At 55.3% G+C, this 13,269-nt stretch overlaps 1 protein-coding gene across 9 annotated transcripts in view; it reads right to left on the bottom strand.

Annotated features, from left to right (window-relative positions):
• Positions 1-13,269, bottom strand: part of CUX1 (cut like homeobox 1) — a gene marked incomplete at both ends in the record, with an annotated part of 398,444 nt that overhangs the window by 5,298 nt on the left and 379,877 nt on the right. For all 9 annotated transcript variants that reach the window (XM_080702661.1, XM_080702646.1, XM_080702647.1 and 6 more), the window contains 3 exons: positions 3,435-3,544; positions 4,092-4,158; positions 5,631-5,758. In XM_080702661.1, coding sequence (XP_080558787.1) covers positions 3,435-3,544; positions 4,092-4,158; positions 5,631-5,758 — 305 coding nt within the window. The remainder of the gene's footprint in view (positions 1-3,434; positions 3,545-4,091; positions 4,159-5,630; positions 5,759-13,269) is intronic.

Genomic DNA, 13,269 nt, shown 5'->3' with positions numbered 1-13,269 from the left:
CAGTCACAGAAGGACACATACCCATATGAAGTATCTAGAATATCAAATGCATAGAGACAGAAAGCAGGTTAGTGGTTGCCAGGTGCTGGGGAGGAGGAATGGGGAGTGGTTTAAGGAGTGATGTTTCAGATTTGCAAGACACAGGGTTCAGGAGGTAAGAGGGGGTGATGGCTCTACCAAGTGAATACGTTTATCATCACTGTAGGGTCATGGGTGGGTAGGATGGTAAACTTTGTTATATTACATATATATTGTTTTGTGGCACTGGGGGTAGAACCCAGGGGCTTTTTACCTCTGGACTATACTCCCAAACCCATTTTATACTTTATTTGGAAACAGGGTCTCACTAAGTTGCTGAGAGCCTTACTAAGTAGCTGAGGCTGGCTTTGAAACTGCGTGATCCTCCTGTCTCAGCCTCCCAAGCGCTGGGATTACAAACATGTGCCACCACATCTGACTTAAGCTTTGTTATATTAATTGTACTTTTTAAAAAAGGTACTTCCACCAGGCGTGGTGGCGCACGCTTGTAATCCCCATGCTTGGGAGGCAGGGACAGGAGGATCACGCAGGTTCAAAGCCAGCTGTGCTGGCTTAGGAGACCCTGTTTCCAAATTAAAAAAAAAAATTGCTCTGGGAGTGTAGCCCAGAGGCAGAAGGGCTTCCAGGAACCCCAGTACCACAAAAAAAAAAAAAAAAAAAAGAAGAAAGTACTTGCTGGGCATGGTGGTGCATGCTTGTAATCCCAGCATTTGGGAGGCTGAGACAGGAGGATTGCCATTCGTGGACAGCCTCAGCTACTATTTTTTTTTTTTTTTTGGTGGTACTGGGGTTCCTGGAAGCCCTTCTACCTCCGGGCTACACTCCCAGACCTATTTTTACATTTTTATTTGGAAACAGGGTCTCCTAAGCCAACGCGAGCGGCTGGCTTCGCACCTGCACGATTCTCCTGTCTCTGCCTCCCAAGCGTGGGGATTACAAGCGTGCGCCACCATGCCCGGCTCAGCTACTATTTAATGAGGCCCTTTGCACCTCAGTAAGACCCTGTTCCAAAATAAATAATAAAAAATAGGACTGGAGCTTGGAGGTAGAATGTCCCTGGGTTCTATCCCCAGTACCGCAAAAAAAAAAAAAAAAAAAAAAAAAAAAGAAAGAAAGAAAGAAAGAAAGAAAGAAAGAAAAAAAAAGGAAATAAAAGTACTTGAGAATACAGTATGAAGGACCCTCAGAAGAATAAGACAGAACCCACCATATGATCCAGCAATACCACTTCTGGGTATTTACCCAAAAGAATGGAAACCAAACTACCAAACTAATGCATGTGTATCTATGTGCATAGCCACAAAATTCACCATTGCCAAACTATGGAACCAGCCAAGATGTCCATCAACAGATGAGTGGATTACAAAACTGTGGGATATGTACGCAATGGAATTTACTCAGACATAAAGAAGGACAAAATTATGTCATTTATGGGGAAAGAATAGATGGAATTGGAGGACAATATGCTAAGTTAGATTAGTTAATCACAAAAAAATAAAAAATCAGATGCTCTCCCTAATATGTGGAAGCTAGGGAGAAAACGGGTCACAGGAAGAGCTCTAGACAAAGAAGGAGGAACCACAGATGAGCAAATAAGGCGACCTGAGGGGCTGGGAGGGAGGAGGGAGGAGTTCCTTAATGTACATGATGCACATTCACAAACACACCGCAGCCAATCACTGAGCCAAACAGGAGGAGGAAGGGCTGACGGGTGATGTGCGCATGTCTGTCTCTACCATCTTCTTCCCCATTAAGATGTATGAGTACAATGCACCAATTAAAAAAAAGCTCTTGGCACAAAGTCTAGATTTTTAAAGCAACAGGTTGCATAGTACAAAAGCTTTTTTTCTCCGTGACTTCATCAGTCTCAGAGGCCCTCTGTGTGTATGTGCGTGGGGAGTATTGGTGATTAAACCCAGGGGTATTCTATCTCTGAGCTACACCCCTGGCCCTTTTATTTTTCATTTTGAAACACATTCTTGCTAAGTTACTGCAGGCTAGCCTTGACCTGCAGTCCTTGTGCTTTGGTCTCCCAAGTACTGGGCTATAGGTGCGTACCACCTCGCCTGGCTCCAAGGCCTTCTTTTACAGGCTGCATGGTGTGGCTATTGCCTGGTCCTGATAGCCAAGGAGGGGTGTTTCTGGTTCTCTGTTTGCACTGCAGCCCGAGGGAGCAGCCCTGATGGCCCTCATATACAGCCTCCTACTCTAGAGCCGGATCACGGAGGGTCCTGAGGGCCACCCTCCTCACTGCACGGGCACTGGGTCTGGCCTGTGATCTTTGTTTGTTTGTTGTTTTTGCAGGTCTGGGGATGGAACCCAGGGGCATCTGACCTCGGAGCTTCACTAATGGAGGGCCTCACTAAGTAGCTGAGGCTGTCTGTGAAATGTGATCCTCAGGTCTCAGCCTCCTGAATGCTGGGATTACAAGCATGTGCCATCATGCTGGGCTTGGCCTGTGATCTTTGAGAAGGGGAAAACCTCCAGGCCCTGCTCCCGCAGGCAGTGTACCAGGCAGTGTACTCGGTGGGGGCGGGGCGCGGGGCTGGCTCTGTGTGGTGGGGCCTTTGGTCAGCCACCTGGGCTCCGGGCTTGCTGCGCTGCCCTGCTGTATCTGCGCCTCTGTGGGGACGTGCTGGCCCTGGCTTCTGTGTCTGGACACCTCTTGCTCCTGCTTCTGCTCCTCCTAGACCCTCTGCTTGTCATCCTCTTTGGGGACCACATTCCTCCCTCGTGCTGGCACCGCAGTCACCACAGATGCGTGGATACCCCCAGGAAGTGCCTCTGCTGGGGTCTGCGGCACCTCACAGGTCCAGACCGTCCGCGGGACTGGTCATGTGTGCAGGAGCCCCCAGAAAGGCCCTGGCTGGTGCTCAGCAGCTTGCAAGCTCTTTGGACTCCTTGCTCCCTGGCCCTATGGGGAGGGGCTGCTGGACGTCCCTCTGTCTTTCACTTTTGTAGGGCTCAGATTCTCTCCCTTCTGTACCCCCCTTTCCTGTCCCCCACCTGATTCTGGTTTCTTCCTGGACGATTGTAACAACCTGGTCACCTCCTGGTCAGCCAGCCCCTGTCCTGCACTGGTGCCCACGCAGTCTGTCCCACCCCCTTTCTTGCAGTATCACCACCTGGATTAAAGTCTTATGGTGTCCCAGCCTGGCTGTAGGGCACCTGCTTAGTAACCCTGGGACGCACCCTCATGTCCTCTACCTCGAGCTTCTGATTCCTCTTTCAAGGCCCGGCATGGCATGGCCTCCTCCTGGAAGCTGTGCCTGACTGCACAGAACAAACCCAATCCCACTGCCCTTCAGGGATCTGAGACCCGGTTTTCTCCCCCACGCCTTCCCCTGCTGTGTCCTCAGGCCTGAGGAGTAGGGGGACAGAAGGACATGACTCACAGCCTCTAGCTCCTGATTCCGGGCCCGGAAACGCTCCCGCTGGCTGGAGATGATGGAGAGAAGAGAATCGACCTGGCCCTCGGGGAGGGTGCTGCTGGCCGCTGCTGGTCCTAGGAGGTAGTGGAGAGTGGCTTGGGGAGCAGGAGGCAGGAGCCAGCAGGGAGCCCTTGGGCGGTGTGGCTCCAGGGCCAGGCGGTAGAAGCCACAGCAATGTGATGGTGGTGCTAAGCAAGTCGGTGAAGGGGAGGGGCAGCCGGGGACCTGGGAGAGCTGCAGGATGGTGGGTAGGACTTGGACCTGAGAACGGGGCCCGCTTGCCTGTCTCCACGGTTAGGGGGCTGGGACCTAGAGCCCCTGGTTCCTGGGGGAGCAAGGACACTGAGGGAACTGGGAGGGTGTCCCATGACCTGGCCCAGCAGCCTCAGGCCCCAGCCTCCATTCCTGAAGAGGCTGCCTCCCTTCTAGTGCCATGGGCTCCAGCTGCGTTTCAGCACTGAGGCAACTGGCAAGATGAGAGGACTCTGGGGCCGACCTTCTGCTTTCAAGGCTGTTGCTTGGGATATGTCCTTCTTTAAGGGGGCTCTTTGGGGTGTTTAGCCTGTACCACTTGCCACCCCCAGCGCCTCACTCCCTGGGTGTGGGATGGCCTCTCCTCACCATAGAACAGGGCGGTGGCCTCCTTGATGGGCCCCGGGATCTTCTCCAGGCCTTGCTCGGCTGCACCCTAGGAAGAGAAGAAGAGATGGGTGGTGCTGCCCATGGGGTTACTGAATGCAGCATTTCAGGGTGGCCAGGAAAAGCGGGGTGGGGAGTGGGGTGGGAAGGGGAAGAGAGGCAGGCTGTTTGATGTCTGGCTGCAGGAGGCCCACATTGGGATGCCAGGCACGAGCAGAAGGCTGGGCCAGGAGTGGCTCCTGAGCTCCCGTCTGGCCACTGGGCTAGACAGGTACCTAAGGCCTGGGTGACCCTGGTGATGCCCCCAGGGCCCTCTGGGCTCTAGCAGTTCTGACCTTGGGGCTCCTCAGGTGCTTGGACTGAGAAATGGGCACGTGATCCTGGCCTCGCCTCTGCCTGGGGCTCTCAGGGTGCTGAGCCAGCTCAAGGAAGTCCTACGGCCTCTGTCCTGGTCTGGCCACCCCAGTTTTTTTTTTTTTTTTTTTTTTTTGTTACTGGGGATGGAATCCAGGGGTATTTTGCCTCTGAGCTATACCCCTAGCCCTATTTTTTATTCTTTATTTTGAAATAGGGTCTCACTAGCCGGGCGTGGTGGCGCACGCTTGTAATCCCCGCGCTTGGGAGGCGGAGACAGGAGGATCGCGCAGGTTCGAAGCCAGCCGTGCTGGTGTAAGAGACCCTGTTTCAAAAATATAAAATAGGTCTGGGAGTGTAGCCCGGAGGAAGAAGGGCTTCCAGGAACCCCAGTACCACCAAAAAAAAAAAAAAAAAAAAAAGAAATAGGGTCTCACTGAGTTGTAAGGGACCTCACTAAGTCACTAAGTAGTTGAGGCTGCCTTGAACCGAGATGCTCCTGTCTCAGCCTCCCCAGAACTGGGATTATAAGTGTGTGCCACCATGCCCAGCCCCAGTTTTGTTTTGATACTGGGGACTGAACCCAGGGACATTCTACCTTTAAGCTACACCTCAACACGATTTTCTTTTTCTTTTTGCAGTACTGGGAGCCCAGAGGCATTCTACCTCCAAGCTGCACCCTTAGCCCTATTTTTAATTCTTTATTTTGAAACAGAATCTCAGCTGGGTGTGGTGGTGCACGCTTGTAATCCCTGCATTTGGGAGGCTGAGACCAGAGGATTGTGGTTTGCAGACAGCCTCAGCTACTTAGTGAGACCCTGTTTCAAAATAAAGAATCAAAACAGGGCAGCAAAAAAAAAAAAGAAAAAAAGAAAAAAAAGAAAAAAAAAAAGAAACAGAGGATCTCACTAAGTAGCCGAGGCTGGCCATGAACCTGAGCTTCTCCCGTCTCAGCCTCCCAAAGTACTGGGATTATATGCATGAGCCACTGTGCCTGGTTCAAGACCTCCCCAGTTGGGAGGAGGGTGGCCTGCATGGAGACCTGGAAGATGTGGGGGATAGCCCCTCTGAGTGTGGGGAGGGGCTGCCTGCTGGAGTCATGACTGGCTGACCTGGGAGGTCTGTGGCTGAAAGGACGCTGGGCAGAGGCAAGGGTGGCAGGCTCACCTCGGCGTCGGGACGCTGAATGGACTGGATGGTGCTCAGGTCCTGCTCCAGGCGGGCGATCAGCTCCCTCTGCTCAGCGGTGGTGGCCATGGCCTCGGTGACGTGGACCTGTAGCTCCGCGCAGCGCCCTGCGGTCAGAGGATGAAGGACCATCAGAGGAGCCTGGACGTGCCCCGTGGCTCAGCCTGAGAGTGCTGGCTGCCCCTCCCCCAAGACCTGCGCGGTGACAGGGACACCCCTGGCCCCAAGCGGCGAAGTCCCTGGGAAAGGGAAAGAGGCCAGGCCAGGGACTTGGGGGGACAGGTGTACCCAGGACCTTCCCGGCACCCCTGGAAGTGATGAGTCTCACTTTGCCTCTGTCAAGCAGAACAAAGAGCCGCAGGTTTTTCTGATGGGCTGATGCCCTGGAACATGACCGGGGGACTCTGGAGATAGGGGCTGAGGAAGGCTGTGGAGGGCAGAGAGTTGTCACCCCTGGAGCTGAGCCCATGCCTGCGTGGCTCCACCTGCAACAGTCTCCACAGTCTCCAGACACACGCCATGGTGAGACAACAGTGGTGGTGGTGGTGGTGCTCCAAGTCCCCCATCCCATGGCTCTGTCCCATTCTCCCCCATCCAAGAGCCCGGGGTTGTCTTTGTAACAAGACAAATCCAAACACATTCTGTTTGGAGACCTTGCCCTGAGGGAGGGTGGGAGGCTGGGGAAGTTCTCTAGCCTGGCCCTTGGGTGTCCTTGGTGACTACTGGCAGGGACAGCAGGGCCTGGGGGCTGAGCAGACCCGGATGTGAGGTCTGGCTCTACTGCTGGCTGGCTGCGTGACTTCTGGCAGCCGAATCACACTCTCTGGCCCCTATTTGTAAAATGGTGATGATAAACCTTGCTCAGGATGACCTTTTGGGCCATTGAGGGGGCTAATGAGGTTTAGAGCCCCATTCTTTGGGGGTGGACTGCATGACCACCAGGGGGCGCTGTGGTCTCAGAAATGCCCAAAGGTTCTAAGCTGTGAGCTGCCCAGCCCACCCCACCCCATGGACTTGCTCCCAGTGCCTGCCTGCTGTCTGGCCTTCCATCAGCCCTGGCTGGGCTTTGTGTCCAGGGCTGGGGGACAGCCCAGCCTCTCCCCACTGCTCCATCTCCTGGTGCCCGCTGCATGCCAAGCCCTTCCCACACCTTGCAGCGGTCGATCAGAAGAGATGGTCCCTAATCTAGAGAGGAGGAACTGAGGGGCTCCCTTGCCCCCTGCCCCCTGCCCCCAGCTTTTTCCACACCAGCGTCTCCACTGCTCAGGACCTGAATGGAGGAGTCCCTTCTCTGTGCCCGGCAGGTAGGTGGTGTCCACTAGTTCTTGGCAGGGCCAGGCCACGGAGGGAGGGCCATGGGTGGCAGGGTAGGGCTCTGGCCCTCAGCAGACCCCGACCGAGAGAGGCCCAGACAGAGCATAAGTGCCATGACCTGTGGGTCTGGCTCAGAGTCCCTGCGCGCAGGCCTGTGATGGGTACAGAGCTGGCAGCCTCGCTGCCCCAGCACTTTATGGAGGACAGAGAGATGGAGGTCCTGGGCAGATGTTCAGGGAGAAAAACCAATGGAAAGCTAAGGGGAGCCAGGCAATGGCACACACCTGTAATCCCAGCTACTTGGGAGACTGAGGCAGGAGGATCGCAAGTTCAAGTCCAGCCTGGTGAGATGTGCATCAAAGTAAAATTTAAAAAAGGGATGGGCATGTAGCTCAGTGGTAGAGGTCTTGCCTAGTATGCAGCGGGCCCTGGGGTTGAATCCCCAGCAGGAGAGAGGGAGGGGGAAAGGGAGGAAGGGAGGGAGGGAGGGAGGGAGAGAGAGAGAAGAAGAAGGAGGAGGAGGAAGAGGAGGAGGAGGAGGAGGAAGAGGAAGAGGAGGAGGAGGAGGAGGAGGAGGAGGAGAGGAGGTACTGTGCCTGCACGGAGGGAGGTGATGGGTTCAATAACTGGCACCGGTGTCCACAGGAACAGCTCTACACACAGGAGACTGTCTGAGAATGGTGCCGGGGCTGATCCTGTGTGGGTAGGGGTACAAAGACCCCTGGACAAGGCTCAGGCGAATGGCATCCCACTTCAGGGGTGAGTGCCCAGGGGACACAGGGGCAGAGCTGAGAGGGGGGAGCCCACGGAGACACAGCTGCTCTCAGCTGGGGCGCACCTTGTCCCTGGAGTTGGGCAGGTACTTAGGGGGCCACGCTCAAGCACAGCCTCGAGGGCAGAGGCAAGGCCTCGAGATGACTCTGGCCTGCTTGTTTTTCTGGCAACCGTGTGTGGCTACTCCAGTGCGGCCTTGGCCAGGCTCCCAAGGTGGGAGCAACCGTATCTCCCAGAGCTGCCTGTGGAAGTGGGGAGGTCCCTTGGCCTGTGGCTGGGGGTGGGCACACCGTAACTGCCCACGCATACAGGTACACCCCGTGCATGTGCGAGGCCCTGAGAGCAGACCCTCTATCTTAGGCTGTCCAGTCCAGGCCATCTTAGCGATAGCCAGTGTGCTGGGCTGGCTTGAACGGCTGGCCTATGGCTACTGCAAGTGCTCCCAGGCCCCGGGGCTGCAGTGCTGAGCAGAGATCCGGGTGCAGGGCTCAGTGTTTGGTAACACCATCCCTGAAGAGGTGCTGTGGGTGATGCTAGGAACTGGCCAGGGTCCATGTGTAGAAGAAATGGGAAAAGGCTGATCATGAGGCTCAGAGAGGAGGCTGAACGGAGGCAGGGTGTGGGTGAGGTGGCAGTGAAGGCTGAGGGCAGCACAGGGCAGGGCCTGGACGCTGTCCCAGCAGTGACCAGAGTGTGCTTGGGATGCACTGCTCCAAGCTGGGAGGATGGGAGGGCCAGGAGATGGCCTGTGTAGACACCCCGGGAGGGAGGCCTCAGCCCCAGATTCTGTCTGGAGAAATGTGCCCATCCCTGACTCCTCTGCTGGGGGAGAGGACATGCAGACCAATCAGCTGGGGTCATGCCTCTGGGTGGCCACGCGGCCTCAAGGGAGGATTCTGAGCCAGGGTCTCTCAGAACTGGGCTTTAAATTCTGGGCCTGCCCTCTAGGACTTTCATGATCTCGGGTGGGTTATTAGACCTGGGCCAGGAAGGAGAAACTACTGGTAACGCTATGAGCCTCTGTGTCTAGAACCCAGGAGAGGTGGCTGGGGACTGGCCCTGGGAGCAGCTTGCTTTGGCTCTGGAAGTATAAAGTACTGGTGGATGGCTGAAGGGATGTGTGAGGACTTGGACCTAGGAGCCCAGCGTGGGCTGCAGAGACGGCGACCAGAGCACATAGGAGGCATCTCAGAAGAGTCCCGTGAGGACCCCGAGAACAGGCGGCAGAAAGCAGGGGAGAGTTCAGGAGCAAGTATGTTCAGGCACCAAGTGGAAGAAGGGCTGTGCATGAATAAGGAGGGCCACAGGTGTCAGACTGCAGAAGGGCTGCGTGAGGTGTGGACCGGGTGCCGGCAGAGCTGGGCTGAGTGGTGGGTGGAACGCTGGCGGGGGAGGGTACGAGAGAGAGGGTCTTGAGGATTATGCGGGGTGGGCTGGGGAGGGGAGAGCCCGCAAGAGGGAAAGGGTGCTGGGGGCAAGCGGGCGGCCCGTGAGAGGCGGGACGGTGGCCTCACCTCTGACTGGTGCCCATATGAGGAGGGTCCAAGGTGGCCTTCTCCCCTTATGGAGGCTCATGGGACCCTGTCCTCAGAATCTAGAGCGTGCATTTCACAGAGGGGAGAAAGAAATCGGAGCAATACCAAGGCCGAGAACTAAGGAGGCTGCACTCTGGTTAGCCAAGGCACAGGATGCTCCAGGGCAGAGGCTTGTTGCAGCTGGAGCCGATGGCAAGGCCTGGGGTGCTGTGCCTGTGGCTTTCCTGAACACAAGGGACCCTGTCTTATTAAATAAGCCACGTAGCCGGGCATGGTGGCGCATGCCTGAAATCCCAGTACTTGAGAGGCTGAGACAGAAGGATTGCAGGTTCGAGCCTCGGCAACATAGTGAGACTCTTAGCAACTTAGTGAGACCTTGTTTCAGAATAAAAGGTAAGAGAGCGCTGGGGGTGTAGCTCGGAGGTAGAACGCCCCTGGGTTCAATCCCCAGTAACTAACACACCCACAAATTAGCCACCTGCAGGCGGGTCGTGTAGGGGGATGGAGCTGCCAATACACACCACCCCACGGCCACCCCTCCCTGCCTCTGCACCTGTGTGCAGCCCCCACCCCCGCAGCCCTGGATGTTGCTGAGCTGGCTCTTGCCTGCAGGTGGCAGCCGCACGCACTCCATGGAAGGGTGTCTCCAGAGAATGGCCCCGCCCTGCAGCATTGACTCTGGCTTTTCTCCCTAGCACTGGAGTAAGAGCATGGTGTTCTCCTAGCTGGAACACTCTCTTTCCTCTCTCTCTCCTCTCTCCTCTCTCTCTCTCTTCCCTCTCCAGCCAAACATTTGCCTTGAAACTGTCTATTGTCAAGCATGCGGCGCCTCCTTTCCAGCTCCTTAAACCGTTCCCACCATTCCTCCGACAGCAACTGGACCTGCCTGGAGGTCCCAGGGACCTCCACACATCGCTGCATCCTAATTTCTCAGCCCTCATCTTGGCTGCTGCGTCGGCAGCAGGTGCTTAGGTCCCCAACCCTCCCAGGCCTCTACCACGCCACACCACCACTCCTTCTCAGTTTCCTTGCCTGGTCCTCCTCTCCTCTTCCCGCCACACTCTGAGCATGGCTGTGTCCAAGGGTTTCCTCTCGTGGGCACTGGCCAGCGCAGATGCCATCCACAAGCAATATACCTCCAGCCTGTGTCTCTCCTTGGACTCATTTCCAGCCCATGTCTAAGTTGGCATGGACCTGAGGTCGGCCAGTGCCAGAGCCCAAGGTGGCCCTGCACCCTTGCCCATGAGCGCAGATTTCCCTAGGTGAGACCCTCTGGCCTGAGCGTGGCTGCAGACGCTTTTCGACAGCATGAAGTCCTTCTAGGTGTCCCATGGGAAGGACGAGCCTTGTCTAGCACAGTTGCTCCCTCGATGGTGTGGCGGGGCCAGCATGGGGCAGCGCCAGCCCTTTCTCCCGCACTGCCCTGTCCCGGCCCGGCCCACCAGCGTGCAGCTCATGGGACTGCCTCCTCCATGCGCGTGCTTGGTTTGGCCTGGCCTCCCTCCCTGTCCAGCTGCTTCAAGGCCACCCTTCCCCAGGTCAGGGCTCAGCCACCAACACCCCTCAACACAGAAGCCTGGACATTTGCTCTGGACCCTGCTCTGGCTCTCCTTGGGGCTCCTGAGCAATTCAAGGCCATCGCAGGCCTGGCTTAGCCAGGCCCAGCTCAGAGCAGGTTGCAAAGTCGCAGTCAGTATCTGCTGCATCGGCCCATGATGGAGCTCCGAGGGGTGGCATTGGTAGGCCTGTGTCTGCCCCCACACAAGACCTGATGCTGATGATGTTTGCAGCCAGGGCCTTCTCTGTGTGTGTGTGTGTGTGTGGGGGGGGCTGTCCTGTGCACTGTAAGACATTTAGCAGTGTCCCTCTCCTCTCAAGATGCCGGCCCGTGGCACCTTCCTATTATGACAGCCAAAAAGTATCTCCAGACACGGCCAAGCGTCCAAAGGGACCAAGTCATCACCAGCTGAGAACTGCTGCCCGACCACAGGAACTTCGGGGGGGGGGGTGTCTCTTTTCCTCAGATACAAGGTGCCTGGGTTTGGCTGTAATGTGCTGAAGTTGCCTTGACAGATAGCACTTGCCAGAGGAGGTGCAGTCCTCTGTCCTTGAGACCGAGCAGTAGGAAGGGTCGTCTCTTCCTAGCCACTTAGTGGCTGCATATGGGGAAAGCAGCCTCAGTCACCCCAGGAATCAAACTTGAGTTTTCTGACCTGGGCCAGGGCCCAGAATATCAGTCTGGAGCTTGCAGGAGATTGAGGTATGGAGATCTTTGTTGCCCAACTGGTGTGCCAACCAGCCGATCACGGACCTCACTAGAAGCCACAGCAGGCCTGGCAACTACTGGTTCTGTAGGTCACCTTAGCAGGGCCTGATTAGGAGTAGGACTGAGTCAAATGCCAGCTCAGGGGCTGGGAATAACTCCTGCCCTGGCACAGGGTAGAAAGAGCCTTGACGAAACAGAGCTACTCCAGCAACCAGATGATGGAAAAGACACTTGTCAGCGACAAGGAATAAGACTTAGGGGCTATGCCAGGCTGTTTCCAAGTATATCCCTTAGTGCTCCCTGGGAACTTGGCATTTTTATAATCCCTTTTACAAAGCCAAGACTGAAACATGAGGAAGTAAAAAATTTTTAAGAGATGGCCTGAGTGTCCACTGACTTGCCCGAAATGCTAGTTGGTAAGCCATGATACTGGGATTCTAAGGCCACCTGACCACTGAGGCAGCCAAAGGCTTCCCTGAGCAGATAGGGGCCCGCAAACCGTATTCCTTGCAGTGCCTGACACTGCCCCCAACACAGAAGCTTGGCTATTACTTGTTCACAAATGATTTTGGCTGGTGGGCGGGAGGTAAAAAATAGGCTCTTCCTTGAGCCGGCGTGGTGGCTTATGCTTGTAATCCCAGTACTTGGGAAGCTGAGATAGGAGGATCTGGGTTCATGGCCAGCCTCAGCCACTTAGTGAGGCCCTCTACAACTTAGTGGGATCCTGTTTTAAATAAAAGAATAAGCCGGGCGTGATGGCGCAAACTTGTAATCCCCGCACTTGGGAGGCGGAGACAGGAGGATTGTGCAAATTCAAAGCCAGCCGTGCTTGCTTAAGAGACCCTGTTTCCAAAAATAAAAAAAATATAAAATAGGTCTGGGAGTGTAGCCTGGAAGTAGAAGGGCATCCAGGAACCCCAGTTAAAAATAAATAAATAAATAAATAAATAAATAAATAAATAAATAAAAGAATAAAAAATCGGGCTTGGGGGGTGTAGCTCAGAAGTAGAATGTCCCTGGATTCAATCCCCAGCACACACGGCCCTTCCTGTTGACATCCTGAGGGTGTGAGCAAATGGATACCTGGGAATGTCAGTAATGCCCATCAGGCCAGGACCAGGCTGTGCTTCTCATGTCATTAAGGCAGACTGCTTCACGCTGGGAAGGTCAGGTTGGACTCAACAGCCTGCTGGCCAGTGTCCCTGCCGATATCCCAACAGTTTTCTAGGGCCTGCCAAGACACTGGGTGGGCCTCCGCCATTTTTGTAGGAACCACTGGCTAGCTGAGGTGGAGGCCAGCAGGATGCATATGGCCCCGAAGCTGGCTTGTTAGGACCATGGACAAAGGAGCCACATACCCAAGGCAGCCACTCAGAGGTCCTGTTAAACACAGGCAGACAGGACCGCTGCAGATGGCTCATGTGGGCAATTATTCTGCATCATCTTGTGACGCCTTCCTGTATATCTGCAATGGTGTCTCCTCAGAGTACCAAGTCAAGCCCCTGATTTTGTTCAGACCCACCTAGCTCCAGGGAAAGCAGGAAGACTGAGGCCTGGAGCTTGAGCAACTGGCCCAGAGTGGGGCCTTTCCCATCTGTAGCCAGAGCTACAGATGTTTCCCTTTCCACCTCTGTAGTTAGTGGTTTACACAACCAAAGTTTTGATTAATTAAATTTCACTTTAAAAGGCGGGTGTTGTGGCGCACGTTTGTAATCCCAGTACTTGGGAG

The sequence above is a fragment of the Muscardinus avellanarius genome (genome assembly GCF_963383645.1).
Source record: "Muscardinus avellanarius genome assembly, chromosome: 10".
NCBI classification, from domain to species: domain Eukaryota; kingdom Metazoa; phylum Chordata; class Mammalia; order Rodentia; family Gliridae; genus Muscardinus; species Muscardinus avellanarius.
The sequence above is the reverse complement of the archived record's forward strand: the minus strand, read 5'-3'. Positions and strand labels throughout refer to the sequence as shown.